At 43.4% G+C, this 18,723-nt stretch overlaps 1 protein-coding gene across 2 annotated transcripts; it reads right to left on the reverse strand.

Annotated features, from left to right (window-relative positions):
• Positions 1 to 1,282: 1,282 nt before the first annotated feature.
• Positions 1,283 to 18,315, reverse strand: LOC118363613 (protein farnesyltransferase/geranylgeranyltransferase type-1 subunit alpha-like). Of its 2 annotated transcripts, XM_035744669.2 has the most exons (9): positions 18,103 to 18,315; positions 17,680 to 17,765; positions 15,821 to 15,935; positions 15,575 to 15,679; positions 15,172 to 15,298; positions 13,060 to 13,208; positions 12,629 to 12,691; positions 3,424 to 3,595; positions 1,283 to 1,940 (listed from the first exon to the last, which is right to left on the reverse strand). In XM_035744669.2, exons 1-9 carry the CDS (start codon positions 18,309 to 18,311, stop codon positions 1,773 to 1,775), a joined length of 1,194 nt encoding a protein of 397 aa, XP_035600562.1. In that variant the 5' UTR covers positions 18,312 to 18,315; the 3' UTR covers positions 1,283 to 1,772. The 2 variants fall into 2 exon arrangements, with proteins under 2 accessions (XP_035600562.1, XP_035600563.1); XM_035744670.2 differs by lacking the exon at positions 17,680 to 17,765.
• Positions 18,316 to 18,723: the final 408 nt, after the last annotated feature.

Raw genomic sequence — 18,723 nt, forward strand, 5'->3', positions numbered from 1 at the left:
GTGTCAAATCGGAGGGTCTGTTGTCCGGGCCACTGGCAGTCTCTACGGGGTTCAATTCTTGGACCGACTCTCTTCTCTGTATACATCAATGATGTCGCTCTTGCTGCTGGTGGGTCTCTGATCCACCTCTACGCAGATGACACCATTCTGTATACTTCTGACCCTTCTTTGGGCACTGTGCTAACAACCCTCCAGGCGAGCTTCAATGCAATACAACTCTCCTTCCGTGGCCTCCAATTGCTCTTAAATACAAGTAAAACTAAATGCATGCTCTTCAAATGATCGCTGCCTGCACCTGCCCGCCTGTCCAACATCACTACTCTGGACGGCTCTGACTTAGAATACGTGGACAACTACAAATACCTACGTGTCTGGTAAGACTGTACTCTCCTTTCAGACTCATATCCAATCATCCAATCCAATCCAATCATATCCAATTCATTATATGGTTAAAATGCATTGTACTGTAAGACTTGTCGTATGTATCCTAAGTCTTCATGATTTCACAATGCTCCTGACTGAATACGTTTTTTTTTCTTTCAGTCTGTTGAAAAATGTCTGCATTGAAATACATGCTGCACTTAGAGCAGTGTAAAAGCCATACATTGTTATGGAACCATATGCAGTTAACCATTTCAAAAAGGTCAACCCTTCATATCTTGTGATGACTGGACTTTCCATAGCTGGCCCAGTGAAACAGTCTCATGAAGGGTACTCCCACTCTCAGATATCCAATGACTTGATCCAATGGTCCTTTTATGGCCTCTGGAGCTGCAGAGATGGATGCAATGGCTCCAGAATCAATTAACAAGAAAGCCTGGAAGCTAAGCTCATGCTGCTCCATTTAATTGTGATTTGACTCTTTTAGCCCAGTGATTTAAGATGATACGCTTTTCCCCCTCCAAATCTATCAGCTATAAATTAGTCGAAGCAAAGTTTAAAAAAATAATAATTGTGTTTCGCAACACGGGGCCAATTTCATTTGGGGAAGACGTTGAGTCATGCTTCCGATGTATAATTTCTAAATGACCAAAAACAATCCCTGGTTAATGTATTTTAGCTCAGTGGCTAACTGCTAATACGGTGAAATGGTTGTTCAATGAGTGGATGTGTTTTATTCATCTCGCTCGTTAGTGGGAGCGAATCCAGATGAGACGATTACTGGCTGAACTCAAAACACAGGCCCATTATGCCAAGTAGAGTGAATGACTGAAAAGTAGGGATGTTAGAATGAGGCACGTGTGTTGGAATCGAGAGAGAGAAAAAAAGACAAGGGCAAAACTTCCAGTTTAGAATAATCATAATTAGTTCTAGCGTACAAAAGACTCTGTAGCCTACAGCAATGCCGAGTCTGGTTATACAGTGTTTTGGCAACGTCATCAATATGAATCTACACAGAGATTTGTTAATGGCTTAACGGCTTCTAAGCTAGTGTTCCTGTGTACTGCGTAGCAGAACAAATCCAAAATGAGCCTAATTTCACAGTAATGCCTCGTTACCACACACTCACGTAATCAACATCCAAACTAGCTCAACTATGGCTATAAACTTCAATACATGACGATGACAGCAGCTGTCCATATTTGGAAATCCAGGGATGATCCAACCCGATCTCATAACACTTATCTGGAGTGAGTTGCCTCTTTTACAGTAAGTTACAAGTGTTTATTTTGTTACTTATCTCATTTTATGTGGTAATGCTATTGCCAAACAAACTTGGGCTGGTTAAAAGCGGTTGCTCCCTTGACTCCCATTGAGTTCTATGTCTTCCCTCAGCTACTGCAGGGTGTCTCCTGGTGAACGGAGCCTGAGGCTGATCCTGGGGCGCTGGTGGTGGTACAGGAGTCACTGGAGCCGTATTTAGTCTGCAGGGAGCGGCCCACGTAGCTCCAGTACTCCCTCCGGATGGTGTCCTTCTCACGGGCCAGGAGCTCACAGAGCTGGAGAGAGAGAGGGTTATGGATATAGCAGGATTAAAGGGTTGAAGGTGCAAAGGACGAGAGATGGACAAGAGATCTATTTAAACAGAGCAGAAATATTAAAGGAATAATTGATATTGTGCCAGGTGAAACCAGATAACGTTCACTTTAATGCAAATACAATTTTTAAAAATAATAATGTTTCTTTTTGCATAGTCTTGCAACCCAAGGGTTTGGAACTTTGGGCTGATTTGCTAACACTTGCTTGTTCGCTTATGTGCAAATCAAATGATCTATTACTACAGCTAACATAGCCATGGTAGAAGTACTGGTAGTGAAGTTGTTGGCTAGTGGCTTCTCAACATACCTTTTACACTTCTCACGGATGCACTAGCGTTGTGAAACATCAATTTTCTAAGTAAATAAAGAGGAAAACTAAGAAGCTCATTTTCAACAACCAATTGAATGAAATCCCTTCCTGCTGCATGCATTTCTGAGTAGTGGATACTCAAATATGCATCAGAGCTCCTGTAGTGCCTTTTCTGACAGACAACGCCCATGCTGATGATTATAAGCATAGACACGTTTTAATTGTGTTATTTTTTTTTTTACAGTTGAAAACAGCAGCAATTTTAAAAAATAAAACACTTCCCAAGAAACCTAATTAACTCCGACAGACAGCCTAGCATTTAGTTGCCGAAAATAGAAGCAACATACAATCTGTCACTCACACTGCCAGGGAGATTGTCATTGGAGACTTGGAATAACATGCAAGAGATCCGGTGCGATAGGATAAAGCGTTTTCAAATCCGACTGGTTGAATAATTCTGATTTTCCGATTTTTTTTTTCCCGATTCTGATTTTCCTTGTTCCTCAGCCTTGAACTCTTTGTGCGTGGGCTGCTCTACACTGATTGACTCAGTCAATGTTTTACACTCGAGGTAAACAAAGGAAGGAGACGTCTCGGCTATGGTAGAAGACACAATTTCCATTCTCTGCACATTGTTGCCAAGTTCTTCAGCATCTACACCAGTTTCCCAGTGCATTCCTGAGGGGATCCCCAAGATGAAATGTGCACATTTCTGTTTGTGCCGAGCGCTAGAACATTTCTTTCAACTCATCAAAGCCTGGTGTTTAGTTTAATCAAGCGTGTTACTGGTGGGCTAAAATAAAATAAGTGCACTCCCATCGCATCCTCCAGGAAATGACTTTCAGCTGAGACTTTCAAAGTCTAAAGACTTTCAGCTGAGTGCACAATCCCACTTCTGCCACCACATGTTTCTAAATTAGTTTAAAGCAGTATAATCCCAACTCTAGAGTAATACCAAATAAGATAGTGCCCATTTTCCCATACATTTGGTCCATGTGCTGAACTATCCTTTGAAGTGGGAGAAGTCCCCATGTTGAACTCTTAAAATCAGATAGGTCCCCATGCTGAATGATCCCTTTAAGTCTAGTAGGACAATGTGCTAAACTAGCCCAGATAGGTCCTAGTGCTGCTCACCTCCAGAGCCTTACTGAGGACTTCCTCGTGGTGTTCCAAGGTGTTCTCCAGGAAGTCCTCGTAGATGTCCACCAGGAAGCCCAACAAGTAGGGCGAGCAGTGGGTCTCCTTAAGCTCCAGAATCTGCTCCAGGAGACCCGGGTGGGATGACAGGCCCAGGTCCTGTAGAATCCTGGGGGTGGGGGAAAGGGGGGGAGAGAGGGGTGTGAAAAGCTTTGACCAACTCTGCAAAAGCAGTATTACTATCCAGAGCTCCTAAACCATGTCAGGAACCAGGTGGTCAAGCCACATGTGGCTCTTCAACCTCTCCTTGCGCCTCCCTACAGTAGACCTATGTTATCTGGCTATGCTCCATGCCATAGGCTGTAGACATGTTAATTTAGCTGACAATAAATGCTTAAGTGCAGTGCCATTTTTTATAGTAAGAAGAATAGAATGTAACTTAGCTGAATAAAATAGAACGTTTATTTCTCCCCTTATGGAGTAAGTCTGCATATGAAGTGGCTGTGTTGCGCATAAGTGATTATTTGAAACAAGTCCTATATGCTATATTTAGAGTTTTGACAACATTAGTTGAGAACGATAAACTTTAGAAATAAAAACGTATGGGCTGACTGATGATTTGAGAAAGTAGCAAGTGTGCACTCCATTCCTTGCCTCAGGCCACACAGCTCTTCTCTCATCAAGTGATCATATTTTCAACCGCCATCAGACTCTCAATTTAATCTTGACTTTTCTAATACGTAAACATGAAAAAAAGTTGTAATTTATTTTAGAAATGGGCCATTATGAAATGGGCAGGGACAGAGGAAATGCATGTAATTTGTACGCACTCAAATAGCGAAGGGAGGCCGTGCGCTTTCCCGCGGGACCGTTTTGTAGACTACTTCGGTGTTACAGCGGAGCATGCATGTGCTTTAGAAATACATATAAGCACACTTAATTTACGCCACTGCATCAACCACGGATCGAGGTGCGTTGTCTCGCTGTCAGACGGGTGATATTCAGCCCAAACTCTGTAGGCTATGGGCTCTCTAAACTTGTTCCTGCACCTACCTATTGCTTACATTTTGGAAACCAAGCATCTGTTCCGTAACATCAACAGTAAAAAAAAATTCACAACTAAACATATTTCACGAAACATTTGACAGCCAGTCGGTGCGTTCGAGAAAGGAATCAAGGAGGAGATGGAAACACATGGTGAGATTCTGTATATCTAAAGGTAAATGTCACCCAATTAACTTAAAACATTTTTGAAAAGTGCCCTATTACTAGGCTATTCAAAATCAAATTCACTAATTGTAGGCTAACTGTCAGCTGCCCTGCACAATCAGTGAACCAACAGCATCTCCTATAGGGCTTTACGTTCCCTCCCATGGACTCATGGATATACATTGGAGCTTAAGTCCACTATGCATAATACAGTTCAAAGGCGATTACTTGAATTTGTTTAATTTTAGAGTATAGGCTAGACCAGTGGTTCCCAAACTTTTTAGTCCCGTACCCCTTCAAACATTGAACCTCCAGCTGCGTACCCCCCCCATCTAGCACCAGGGTCAGCGCACTCTCAAATGTTGTTTTTTTGCCATCATTGTAAGCCTGCCACACACACTCAACACTATACGATACATGTATTAAACATAAGAATGAGTGTGCGTTTGTCACTTCCCACGAGCCAGGTTGTGACAAAGAGCTCTTATAGGACCTGGGCACAAATAATAATAATCAGTTACATTGCTCTTTACGTAACCATCTTACATATAGAACCTTATTTGTTCATCAAAAATGGTGAATAACTCACCACAGGTTAATGAGAAGGGCATGCTTGAAAGGATGCACATAACTCTGCAATGTTGGGTTGTATTGGACTGTGTTAAAAATAATTTTCCACACAGTCTGTGCTTGTATTCAGTTTCCATGGAGAATCCACTCTCACCTAGGTAGGTGGTTGCAAAGGGCATCAGTGTTTTAACAGCGTGATTTGCCAAGGCAGGATACTGAGCGCAGCCCAATCCAGAAATCTGGCAGTGGTTTATGATTAAAAAGATTACAGAACCGCTTGTTGCAACTTCGATGACTCTTGTTCAGGAAGGTCCTGTAGACAGAGAAGAGCTCCAACTTCTTAAATCATATCATTTTGTCCCGCACATTCAATATAGTTGCAGAGTTCCTGTAAGATTCCTAGATTCAGATCATTCAGATGAGAAAAAACGTCACCCAGATAGGCCATTCGTGTGAGAAACTCGTCATCATGCAAATGGTCAGACAAGTGAAAATTGTGGTCAGTAAAGAAAACTTTAAGCTCGTCTCTCAATGTAAAAAAAAGTGTCAATACTTTTCCCCTTGATAACAAGCACACCATATCGTTGCATAGTGCAGAAAATACACAAGTTCAGGGGCCTTGCTTTAACAAAGTTAACCATTTTCACTGTAGTAACCAAAACATCTTTCAAGCGCACCAATTTGTAAGTCACTCTGGATAAGAGCGTCTGCTAAATGACTTAAATGTAATGTAAATGTAAAAGCGGTCATGCATTCCCTTGGCACCATAAATGTAACAGACATATAGCAGGAGCTGTGCCAGGCCCATCCAGCTGTAAGGCATAGAATTCACTGGCTTGTATGCAAGCAGTAATTGTTTCAAAACATCTCCTGCCATGTCACTGATGCTTCGTGAAACAGTGTTGTTTGATGAAGGCATTGTCTGTATAGTTTTTTGGGCCTTTCCCCCCAACATTGTCCCAGCCATATCCGTGGCAGCAGGAAGAATTAAGTCCTCCACAATAGTATGGGGCTTGCCTGTCCTAGCCAAGGTAGCTCACCATATAAGACGCTTCTAGCCCCTTCTTATTAAAAATGGTCTCTGTTGCTTTTATACGTCATACTACTTGAAATGTGTCTTAATTTTCACTCAAAAAACTCCCATGGCTTTTTTTTCTCCAAATGGGCACGATTAGTTTCTAAATGTCTGCACATGAGTTGAGGTTTCATCGAGTTGTGAGACCGTGTGTTATGTGCGAAAATAATGTACCTGAGGAAACTACTCCAAATAGAAAAGTGAACCCCAAATCAATGCAGTTCTCATCATATTTGCGCCTCTTCGATGATTCAACATCCCTCTGTTGTTCAGTGCTTTCCCGGGTAAGGGGGCAGTAGCTCTTCGGCTGCATCAGATTCACAACTGTCAGTGTCCATGCTAGCTGGGCTAACAACAAACGTAGAATTACGGAGGCTAGCATTGGATGTGCATGTGGAAGCAGAACAACGTGTGTTGTCGACAGGTGCAGGTGTAGTACTGCTGGTAGTAGCAGTACTACCAGTAGAGCTGGTATGTGCCTCTATGGATGCAGGCCTTACTTTTTTTAACCATTTATCCATTTTCGAGCAAATGTTATGAGTAGAAGCTACGTTTGGCTACATACGGGACCGTTAGTGGAATTCCCGCGAGAGAACAATGGTTAATGTGATTGGATGTTAATTATTTGACATTGTGTTATTTAGCTGAACACTAGATGGCTTCATTTTATTTTTGGCAGTGAAACAAGGCTACCCGGGCGAGGAAAAACTTCACCCAAATGTATAGCCCCCTCGGAAAATAAAATGGACGTTTTGAAACGTGTTTTTATTTGCCGTAACCCCGACGGCATTGAGTGTAACCCAGTTTGGGAATACCTGGGGCTAGACCAACTATGGCCCAAAGACATCTTAAATCCACTTTGCTTGATGTTTTCTTCCATGCATGATAATGCAGTCGGCTGTGTATTGTATAAAATCATAATTTGAATCTAGGTTTTTCATTTAGCCTGGGCTCATTTGCCTATACATAAGCTCCAATGTGTATATGGATGTTCTGAATTAATCGTCACCTTAGAAAGCACTGTCCATTTCGTTATGTTAGGCTTTGAAACATCCACAACAACAACCACGTTTTACACTGTTTCAACATTCTTCAAATTGATCATCACAATGAGTTAAGTATTATAGGCTTACTACTGTTTTGATGACAAGTGTTTGATGTGATTTTCGATTTCATTTGCATTGATGTCAGAGTGGTTAGAGGGACAATAGAGCGCTGGGAACCAGGCCATTAGAGACCTGGTGTTAGTTAGCAAGTCGTGGAATTTTACTGTGGTCATGACTTATGTGGGCAGTAATACCTCACTGAAACAGCCCTTATCTGAGATGGGCGACGTTACAATATACAGGACAATACGTGTTAAAACCTCATCTTACTTTTATTTTATTCTGTTTTTAAAACTTTAGTTAAAGCAGTATAATAAATATTGATTATCAACCCGTTTGCATTACAATACATGCATCTGTGTTTCATTATAGAATTTCTTGTGGGGCTTGATATGAGATTTTCAATTAATCACTGCAGCATTTTTTTTCTCAATAAAGTAGCTATCAGCAAAGTCAGTGCTAGCGGGTTGGTGGGGGGAGACAAGTCTTCACTTAAATCTTTTTTTGGAGGGGGGTGCAGTGGGATTATTTCAAATACTTTGAAGAGGTAGGGTTTCAGAATATTTGGGAAGATGGGCAGCCTATAAAATAGCGTGTGCCTCTGATAGGCCTATGCACAATTCACTACATAGGCATCTAGGTCACAGACAATTTTCTGTCATGCCACTGAATTGTTATCTTCTCCTGTCCTAGAACCTAGGCTATTTTCCTATCCAGTCCCAATCCCACTGAAACCCAAAATCCTGACTCTTGTCTTGCTTGAAAATTCCTAACTTTCTTCTGTAATCCATAGGTTACATTATCAAAGCACATCTCTCGCCTATACATCATGTCAAAATAGAGGTCTAACATTTCTCTCACTTCTCGTACTTGCTGCCCACATGAGCACTTCGGTAGAGAATGTGTGAATCTCGATTTGGCCAAAATATAGGAGATATTCTGTCATTCTTTGAACGAGGTTATCCATCAAGCTTAGAAACTTTGGACATTTGACTTTTATTTGACTGCCGTTAAAATATGTATGATTCGACAACGCTATACTCGGGGTGTGCTCTGTGTCGAGATGGCTTACTGCTGAAATGCCTTGAAATGAGGAACATGATAACGCTCGGAATTTGTGAACCGTCTGTTTGGCAATTCACATCATTCCTGATCAAACAGTTACTCTATCATTACTAAATATCAGTTTAATTTGCTATGAAATCTTCACATAGTGCCGCAGCCAAGCCAACAAGGTGGTGCCGTGCCCATCTATTTGGGGAGAACCCTGGCATAGTGGCCATATCTTGGTTTTAAACACTTTAAATGGGCACTTCCGATTTTTTTGCAATATTTCCCGGGATTCGTGATAAATATGAATTATTCCCGGTATTGAAACTTGATAACTTCCGGCGCCGACAGAGATGGCCGCCTTGCTTCGTGTTCCTAGGAAACTATGCAGTTTTGTTTTTTTACGTGTTATTTCTTACATTAGTACCCCAGGTCATCTTAGGTTTCATTACATACAGTCGAGAAGAACTACTGAATATAAGATCAGCGTCAACTCACCATCAGTACGACCAAGAATATGTTTTTCGCGACGCGGATCCTGTGTTCTGCCTTTCAAACAGGACAGCGGAATGGATCCCATGCTGCGACCCCAAAAAACGACTCCGAAAAAGAGGGAAACGAGGCGGTCTTCTGGTCAGACTCCGGAGACGGGCACACCGTGCACCACTCCCTAGCATTCTTCTTGCCAATGTCCAGTCTCTTGACAACAAGGTTGATGAAATCCGAGCAAGGGTAGCATTCCAGAGGGACATCAGAGACTAACGTTCTTTGCTTCACGGAAACATGGCTCATTGGAGACGCTATCCGATGCAGTGCAGCCAACGGGTTCTCCACGCATCGCATATCGATTGCGCAACCAGGGGTGGAAAAACCTTGGATCATTGTTACTCTAACTTCCGCGACGCATATAAGGCCCTGCCCCGACCCTTTTTGGAAAAGCTGACCACGACTCCATTTTGTTGATCCCTGCCTACAGACAGAAACTAAAACAAGAGGCTTCCACGCTGAGGTCTGTCCAACGCTGGTCCGACCAAGCTGACTCCACACTCCAAGACTGCTTCCATCACGTGGACTGGGATATGTTTCGTATTGCGTCAGTTAACAATATTGACGAATACGCTGATTCGGTGTGCGAGTTCATTAGAACGTGCGTTGAAGATGTCGTTCCCATAGCAACGATTAAAACATTCCCTAACCAGAAACCGTGGATTGATGGCAGCATTCACGTGAAACTGAAAGCGCGAACCACTGCTTTTAATCAGGGCAAGGTGTCTGGTAACATGACCGAATACAAACAGTGCAGCTATTCCCTTCACAAGGCTATCAAACAAGCTAAGCGTCAGTACAGAGACAAAGTAGAATCTCAATTCAACGGCTCAGACACAAGAGGCATGTGGCAGGGTCTACAGTCAATCACGGACTACAGGAAGAAATCCAGCCCCGTCACAGACCAGGATGTCTTGCTCCCAGGCAGACTAAATAACTTTTTTGCCCGCTTCGAGGACAATACAGTGCCACTGACACAGCCTGCAACGAAAACATGCAGTCTCTCCTTCACTGCAGCCGAGGTGAGTAAGACATTTAAACGTGTCAACCCTCGCAAGGCTGCATGCCAGACGGCATCCCCAGCCGCGCCCTCAGAGCATGCGCAGACCAGCTGGCCGGTGTGTTTACATACATATTCAATCAATCCCTATACCAGTCTGCTGTTCCCACAAGAGGGTCACCATTGTTCCTGTTCCCAAGAAAGCTAAGGTAACTGAGCTAAACGACTACCGCCCCGTAGCACTCACTTCCGTCATCATGAAGTGCTTTGAGAGACTAGTCAAGGACCATATCGCCTCCACCCTACCTGACACCCTAGACCCACTCCAATTTGCTTACCGCCCAAATAGGTCCACAGACGATGCAATCTCAACCACACTGCACACTGCCCTAACCCATCTGGACAAGAGGAATACCTATGTGAGAATGCTGTTCATCGACTACAGCTCGGCATTCAACACCATAGTACCCTCCAAGCTCGAGACCCTGGGTCTCTGCCCCGCCCTGTGTAACTGGGTACTGGACTTCCTGACGGGCCGCCCCCAGGTGGTGAGGGTAGGCAACAACATCTCCTCCCCGCTGATCCTCAACACTGGGGCCCCACAAGGGTGCGTTCTGAGCCCTCTCCTGTACTCCCTGTTCACCCACGACTGCGTGGCCACGCACGCCTCCAACTCAATCATCAAGTCTGCGGACGACACAACAGTGGTAGGCTTGATTACCAACAACAACGAGACGGCCTACAGGGAGGAGGTGAGGGCCCTCGGAGTGTGATGTCAGGAAAATAACCTCACACTCAACGTCAACAAAACTAAGGAGATGATTGTGGACTTCAGGAAACAGCAGAGGGAACACCCCCCAATCCACATTGATGGGACAGTAGTGGAGAGGGTAGTAAGTTTTAAGTTCCTCGGCGTACACATCACAGACAAACTGAATTGGTCCACCCACACAGGCAGCATCGTGAAGAATGCGCAGCAGCGCCTCTTCAACCTCAGGAGGCTGAAGAAATTCGGCTTGTCACCAAAAGCACTCACAAACTTCTACAGATGCACAATCGAGAGCATCCTGGCGGGCTGTATCACCGCCTGGTACGGCAACTGCTCCGCCCTCAACCGTAAGGCTCTCCAGAGGGTAGTGAGGTCTGCACAACGCATCACCGGGGGCAAACTACCTGCCCTCCAGGATACCTACACCACCCGATGTTACAGGAAGGCCATAAAGATCAAGTACAACAACCACCCGAGCCACTGCCTGTTCACCCCGCTATCATCCAGAAGGCGAGGTCAGTACAGGTGCATCAAAGCTGGGACCGACAGACTGAAAAACAGCTTCTATCTCAAGGCCATCAGACTGTTAAACAGCCACCACTAACATTGAGTGGCTGCTGCCAACACACTGGCACTGACTCAACTCCAGCCACTTTAATAATGGGAAATTATGTAAATATATCACTAGCCACTTTAAACAATGCTACCTTATATAATGTTACTTACCCTACATTATTCATCTCAAATGCATACGTATATACTGTACTCTATCATCGACTGCATCCTTATGTAATACATGTATCACTAGCCACTTTAACTATGCCACTTTGTTTACATACTCATCTCATATGTATATACTGTACTCGATACCATCTACTGTATCTTGCCTATGCTGCTCTGTACCATCACTCATTCATATATCCTTATGTACATATTCTTTATCCCCTATAAGACAGTAGTTTTGGAATTGTTAGTTAGATTACTTGTTGGTTATTACTGCATTGTCGGAACTAGAAGCACAAGCATTTCGCTACACTCGCATTAACATCTGCTAACCATGTGTATGTGACAAATAACATTTGATTTGATTTTGATAGATTTTGGAGAAAATAAATAATCCCCATTACACAGGTTGGGGTGTAGGTTGAGCATAGCCTGAAGGTTGGAAGGGGCAGCTGCTCCATAGGCAAGTACCATGATGTTGTAGTGGATGCGAGCGTCAACTGGAAGCCATTGGAGTGTGCGGAGGAGCGAGGGTGACATGGGAGAACTTGGGAAGGTTGAACACTAGGCTGTGGTGTTCTGGAAAATTGCAGGGGTTTGATCGCATGAGCGGGGAACCCAGCCAACAGCCAGTTGCAGTAGTCCAGACGGGAGATGACAAGTGCCTGGATTAGGACCTGCGCCACTTCCTGTGTGAAATAGGGTCCTACTCTACAGATGTTGTGTAGAGCATGAACCTGCAGGAGCGAGTCCTTGCTTTGAGATTTGCAGAGAATGACAGGGTGTTGTCCAGACTTTTTCCAAATCAAAAAGTAACATCACTCCTGTAGCGTATTTACTGTATGTTCACGAGATTCATTCTCTACACCTTCACCAGACAGCCGCTCTGTGTCCACTGCTATGTGAACCTGAACGTCAGATTTCATGGTAATTTGATCTGACTGCTATCCATGGTGCTGAATATAAGATATTGCCGCTATTGGCTTGAAACGGCTCACATTTCTTGTGGGGCTCTCAACACTTTTTTGGTGACTTCTGACATCTGCTGGTGGAAGATAGAAACTGCATGGCAAATGTGTTATTACCCATAACGTTGTAGACTCAGAAAGTAAGTAGGATTTAATTCTCTCCTCAATGAATCCTATGACGCTTACCCTTTTAAATAGTTCCACACACTTTCGTTGTGGGGAGCCTTCTTAATCTGTTTGAGACTGTACCTTAAAAAAGACAAAAGGAGAATACATTTATCACATTTGTTTGATATAGCACACTGGAAAACTGTGCCCAATCCAGAAACAAGACCTACCGCATTTTCAAAAACAATCCCTAACCACGGAAATCCAAAAGGGTTTGATAGGTTTAATGCCGGTTAAACTCCTACCAAGCCTATCAGAGGGCAAGGTGGAGTTACAATCATGCTGCTCATACCCATCTCATCCTTTTAGATATATGGAGTGGGTAGGGGCTTGGAGGTTGAAGTGCCAAGTGGGCAGCGGCTAGGAGGTTGTTTCTGGACCAAGCCTTTCCCATTTTCATTTTCTGGGGCTGATATGAGATACGGCTTGTAAGGAGAGCAGGTACGTACTGCACTTCTCTGTTGAGTATGGCTGGGTCTGAGTAGCCTGTCGTATGGGAGATGATGTAGTGCCGCTGGTTCCATGCCGAGTTGTTCCTCACATCTTCCTCCAATAACTGCTCCACATACTCCAGCTCACTGTCCCAGAGCTTGTACTCCTAGAAAATATAACACTTTAGTACTGACACAAATTAACTTAGTACAGACACACTGTCCCACAGCTTGTACTTCTGGAGTACACTTATTTAGTACTGACAGACAAACACACCATTGTCCTTGCTATTGTCTATTCCAATGGCATGTGTCCATTCAGATTTGTGATTAATATTTACCGCACAAAGGATTTTCTTGTTCAGATATCACTAGTCATTCTGATATATTTTTGATCCATCCACTACTAGATACTTTCCAAGACAATACATTGATTCAATCACACAACTGTATTAAAATAAAACTGCACAGTGATATAATAAATGCAGTCCATTTACGAGAGCTAGAGCCTGTTTGGTGGCAGAATTCAAATGGGACTTCATTTACACAGACCTGCAAAAATAAATTGGTTTGGTTTCATGTATCAAACCAGTTGCCGTGACAAGTTGTTTTTGTGCACTCTTTTCAAACAATTGCTTGGTATTTTTTCACTGTAATAGCTACTGTAAATTGGACAGTGTTAGATTAACAATAAGTTAAGCTGTCTGCCCACATAAGACATGTCTATGTCCTGGAAAGTTTGCCGTTACTTACAACATCACACTAATCACATTAGTGCACATTAGCTCAACCGTTCCGGTATAGGGACATCGATACCGTAGAGGTTAATTAAGAACAAATTCTTATTTACAATGACAGCCTACACCGGACAAATCCGGACGGCGCTGGGCCAATTGTGCATTAACCTATTGGGACTCAATCACGACCAATTGTGTTACAGCCTGGATTCGAACCAGGGTGTCTGTAGGGATGCCTCTAGCACTGAAATGCAGTGCCTTAGACCGTTCCACCACTCAGGAGCCCAATATACACTCTGCCTCATTAGAAGGTATGCGATTTTGATTGTGAATTGTGACAACTCCATTGTGTCCTCCTCCCAGAGCGCTAAGAACCTTGGCGTGATCCTGGACAACACCCTGTCGTTCTCAACTAACATCAAGGCGGTGGCCCGTTCCTGTAGGTTCATGCTCTACAACATCCGCAGAGTACGACCCTGCCTCACACAGGAAGCGGCGCAGGTCCTAATCCAGGCACTCGTCATCTCCCGTCTGGATTACTGCAACTCGCTGTTGGCTGGGCTCCCTGCCTGTGCCATTAAACCCCTACAACTCATCCAGAACGCCGCAGCCCGTCTGGTGTTCAACCTTCCCAAGTTCTCTCACGTCACCCCGCTCCTCCGCTCTCTCCACTGGCTTCCAGTTGAAGCTCGCATCCGCTACAAGACCATGGTGCTTGCCTACGGAGCTGTGAGGGGAACGGCACCTCAGTACCTCCAGGCTCTGATCAGGCCCTACACCCAAACAAGGGCACTGCGTTCATCCACCTCTGGCCTGCTCGCCTCCCTACCACTGAGGAAGTACAGTTCCCGCTCAGCCCAGTCAAAACTGTTCGCTGCTCTGGCTCCCCAATGGTGGAACACACTCCCTCACGACGCCAGGACAGCGGAGTCAATCACCACCTTCCGGAGACACCTGAAACCCCACCTCTTTAAGGAATACCTAGGATAGGATAAAGTAATCCTTCTCACCCCCCTTAAAAGATTTAGATGCACTATTGTAAAGTGGCTGTTCCACTGGATGTCATAAGGTGAATGCATCAATTTGTAAGTCGCTCTGGATATAAGCGTCTGCTAAATGACTTAAATGTAAATGTAATGTAAATGTGAATGTAAACTGGGCTTAACCAGAGACACTCTGCAAAACAACACTTCTTGCTCAAGAAGCACCGTTAATACCATTGACCCAGAAAAGCCCAGGTGCAAGCAAAGGTTCAGCTAGGTCCAAGACAACGATTTTAAGTCTCAGGGCAGGAGATGTCACTTGCACGATGGCCGCTACTAGCGCACACACAGATAACTAGCTAACAATTCACCATCGGTTACAAAAGAAGCCTGGTTGTTGAGGCTCATACCTTGATGACCCACTGTCTGTGCTGCCAGGCATGGTAGTTCTTAGCGTCCTGACTTAAGATCTCTGCAATGAACTCCAGTTCCTCTGAGGGGTCGTTCAGCCACTCCACCACCATTCGTCTATGGTGCCTAGGATACGGATCAGACAGTTAAGTCTTTGCAGAACCGAAGAAGAAAAATAAGAACTTTATTGTCCAACTTGCAGAGAACGGAAATGTGTCTTTATGCTCACAGCCCAATGTTGGAGACAAACAGCCTGATGTTGTCATCCAGTCACATTTGTTAATTTCTTTAACAGTATAGTACACAATATTTGACATAAATTAGGTTCTTAAAGGCCCATAGAGTTTAGTCTGCTTCATCGAAAATCAACTATGGTCGTGACACTGGATTGGCAAAGCTCACCAGACTTGGTAGTTTTTGGGCTGGTCCTCGATGATGGCTGTGATGTACCTCATCTCCTCTCTTAGGTCCTTCTCCAGGGCCTGCAGTAACACTCGCCGGTAGTGCCTTCACATACACAAAATGGATAGAGGAAAAGTTGACCCTTTCTGTATGATCTTGCAAATTTCATTTTCAAAAGAGGGGAAAATAAGAAAAATAATTGGTTTTCCACTGTTCTGTTCATAAATCATAGTAACACCTGCTTACCATACAGTGTAATTTGCAGCATTCAGCTCAATGGCTTCAGCTGTCAGCAAGAGTGCCCGGTCACTTTTTTCATCATTCTTCAGTAACGCTCGGAAATAGTCATACACATCTGTGACTATTGGAGACAAATGTAACATGTTTGGTTACGTGTGAAATGTAAAGTTCCTGATGCAAAGTGAAATAATTTAAATTGACTTCAGAGATACAGTTGAAGTTCACATAAACAAGTTAATGACTCCAACCTAAGTGTTTCAAACACTCCACAAATTTCTTGTTAACAAACTATAGTTTTGGCAAGTCGGTTAGGACATCTACATTGTGCATGACAAGTTATTTTTCCAATAATTGTTCACAGACAGATTATTTCACTGTATCACAATTCGTGGGTCAGAATTTACATACACTAAGCTGACTATGCCGTTAAACTTGGAAAATTCCAGAAAATTGTGTCATGGCTTTAGAAGCTTCTGATAGGCTATAATTGACATCATTTGAGTCAATTGGATGTGTACCTGTGGATGGATTTCAAGGCCTACCTTTAAAGTCAGTGCCTTTTTGCTTGACATCATGGGAAAATCAAAAGAAATTAGCCAAGACCTCAGAAAACAAATTGGAGACCTCCGCAAGTCTGGTTCATCATTGGGAGCAATTTCCAAACGCCTGAAGGTACCGCGTTAATTTGTACAAACAATAGTACATAAGTATAATCGCCATGGCCACACAGCTGTCATACCACTCAGGAAGGAGCGGTGTTCTGTCTCCTAGAGATTAACGTACTTTGGTGCAATAAGTGCAAATCAATCCCAGAACAACAGCAAAGGACCTTGTGAAGATCCTGGAGGAAATGGGTACAAAAGTATCTATATCCACAGTAAAAACGAGTTCTATATCGACATCACCTGAAAGACCGCTCAGCAAGAAAGAAGCCACTGCTCCAAAACAACAATAAAAAAGCCAGACTACGGTTCGCAACTGCACACGGGGACAAAGATCATACTTTTGGGAGAAATGTCCTCTGGTCTGATGAAACAAAAATAGAACTGTTTGGCCACAATGACCATTATGTTTGGAGGAAAAAGGGGGACGCTTGCAAGCTGAAGAACACCATCCCAACCGTGAAGCACAGGGGTGGCAGCATCATGCTGTGGGGGTGCTTTGCTGCAGGAGGGAGTGGTGCCCTTCACAAAATGGATGGCATCAAGAGGGGAAAAATGTGCATATAATGAAGCAAGTCAAAGCTTGATCGCAAATGGGTCTTCCAAATGGACAATGACCCCAAGCATACTTCCAAAGTTGCGGTAAAATGGCTTAAGGACAACAAAGTCAAGGTATTGAGTGGCCATCACAAAGCCCTGACCTCAACCCTACAGAACATTTGTGGGCAGAACTGAAATAGCGTGTGAGCAAGCAGGCCTTACAAACCTGACTCAGTTACACCAGCTCTGCCAGGAGGAATGGGCCAAAATTCACCCAACTTATTGTGGGAAGCTTGTGGAAGACTACCCAAAATTTTTGACCCAAGTTAAACAATTTAAAGGCAATGCTATCAAATATTAATTGGGTGTATGTAAACTTCTGTCCCACTGGGAATGTGATGAAATAAATAAAAGCTTAAATAAATCTCTACTATCATTCTGACATTTGACATTCTTAAAATAAAGTGGTGATCCTAACTGACCTAAGACAGGGAATTTTTACGATTAAATGGAATTGTTTAAAACTTAGTTTAAATGTATTTGGCTAAGGTGTATATAAACTTCCAAATTCAACTGTATTTGGTAGGCTAAATGCATGACACTGACAACATAAAACAATATGGATGGCTGGTTTTAAATTATATGCCAAGTTTAATTTCTTACACTTGTCAGAGTAGGCAATCTTCACAACAGGATTGGGACCATCATCTTGAGGAACAGGCTCTAAATCAGCCCATTCTTTCCTGTCTCTGTACACGAGGACGAGAGAGGGAAGGTGAAGATAGAGACATCAGTCTAGTCCAATGCGCCTACCTCAATTGACGTGAATTTTAGGTATCACCTTTAAATCAATTAAAGATAGAAAACAAGAATACCTAGCTAATTGTAAACTTACTATCAAGTATAGATCAAGGCGAGCAATAGCTAACGTTAATTAGCGAACTCACACCGGCTAGTGAAGTGGGGGGAATTGGCGTATTGCTACACAGAGAAGAATGTTTGACTTCACGGACTCGTCATACTCGTCTCGACTGGTTCAGCTAGCTACACTACTTAACGCTAGCCTAACTAGCTAGCTTAGCCTACCTGTAAAACACATAACGGAACTGGTCTTCATAGCCAATCTCCTCTTCGACCTCTTCCTCGCTTCTCTCCTCCTGAAATTCTGAGGAAACATTTGAAGTTTCTTCAATACCTGACATTCTGTAATAAGCTGGTCTTTCGGTCGCAAACGGAATAAGAGCTGCCTTATTTGTAAGGTCGGACGTCTGTGTTATTGCACTCATTGATGTCATTTCCTGTTTTGTGCAACTCTGTTAATCGTAAAGGAGCAGTGTACTGGAGCACGTATGCTCCGTGTAGGGGCTGATAAAAATGTATATAAAGGAACGTTTTTAAAAATTTTGCGTTAATGTCCGCAATCTTTCACCTCATTCTCGAATAAATAGCCTTACGAATTGATGAATATGTGTGCGTTTCGTTAGTATGCACACAGGTTTACCAAAGAGCATATTACATTTGGCACGAACATGTATTTTATTCCATAAACTGGATTAATTGTTTTGGATCTTTTGAGAGATTCAGTACACCGTTTTGAGTTTAAGAATGTATCCCATCACTGATCTATCCATAAATGCCAAAAACCGAGTTAAAGCCAGTTTCAGGTTGGGAAATTCGACGGATATTCGCGCTTTCAAACCTCAATTG

The sequence above is a fragment of the Oncorhynchus keta genome, chromosome 30 (genome assembly GCF_023373465.1).
Source record: "Oncorhynchus keta strain PuntledgeMale-10-30-2019 chromosome 30, Oket_V2, whole genome shotgun sequence".
Lineage (NCBI taxonomy): Eukaryota > Metazoa > Chordata > Actinopteri > Salmoniformes > Salmonidae > Oncorhynchus > Oncorhynchus keta.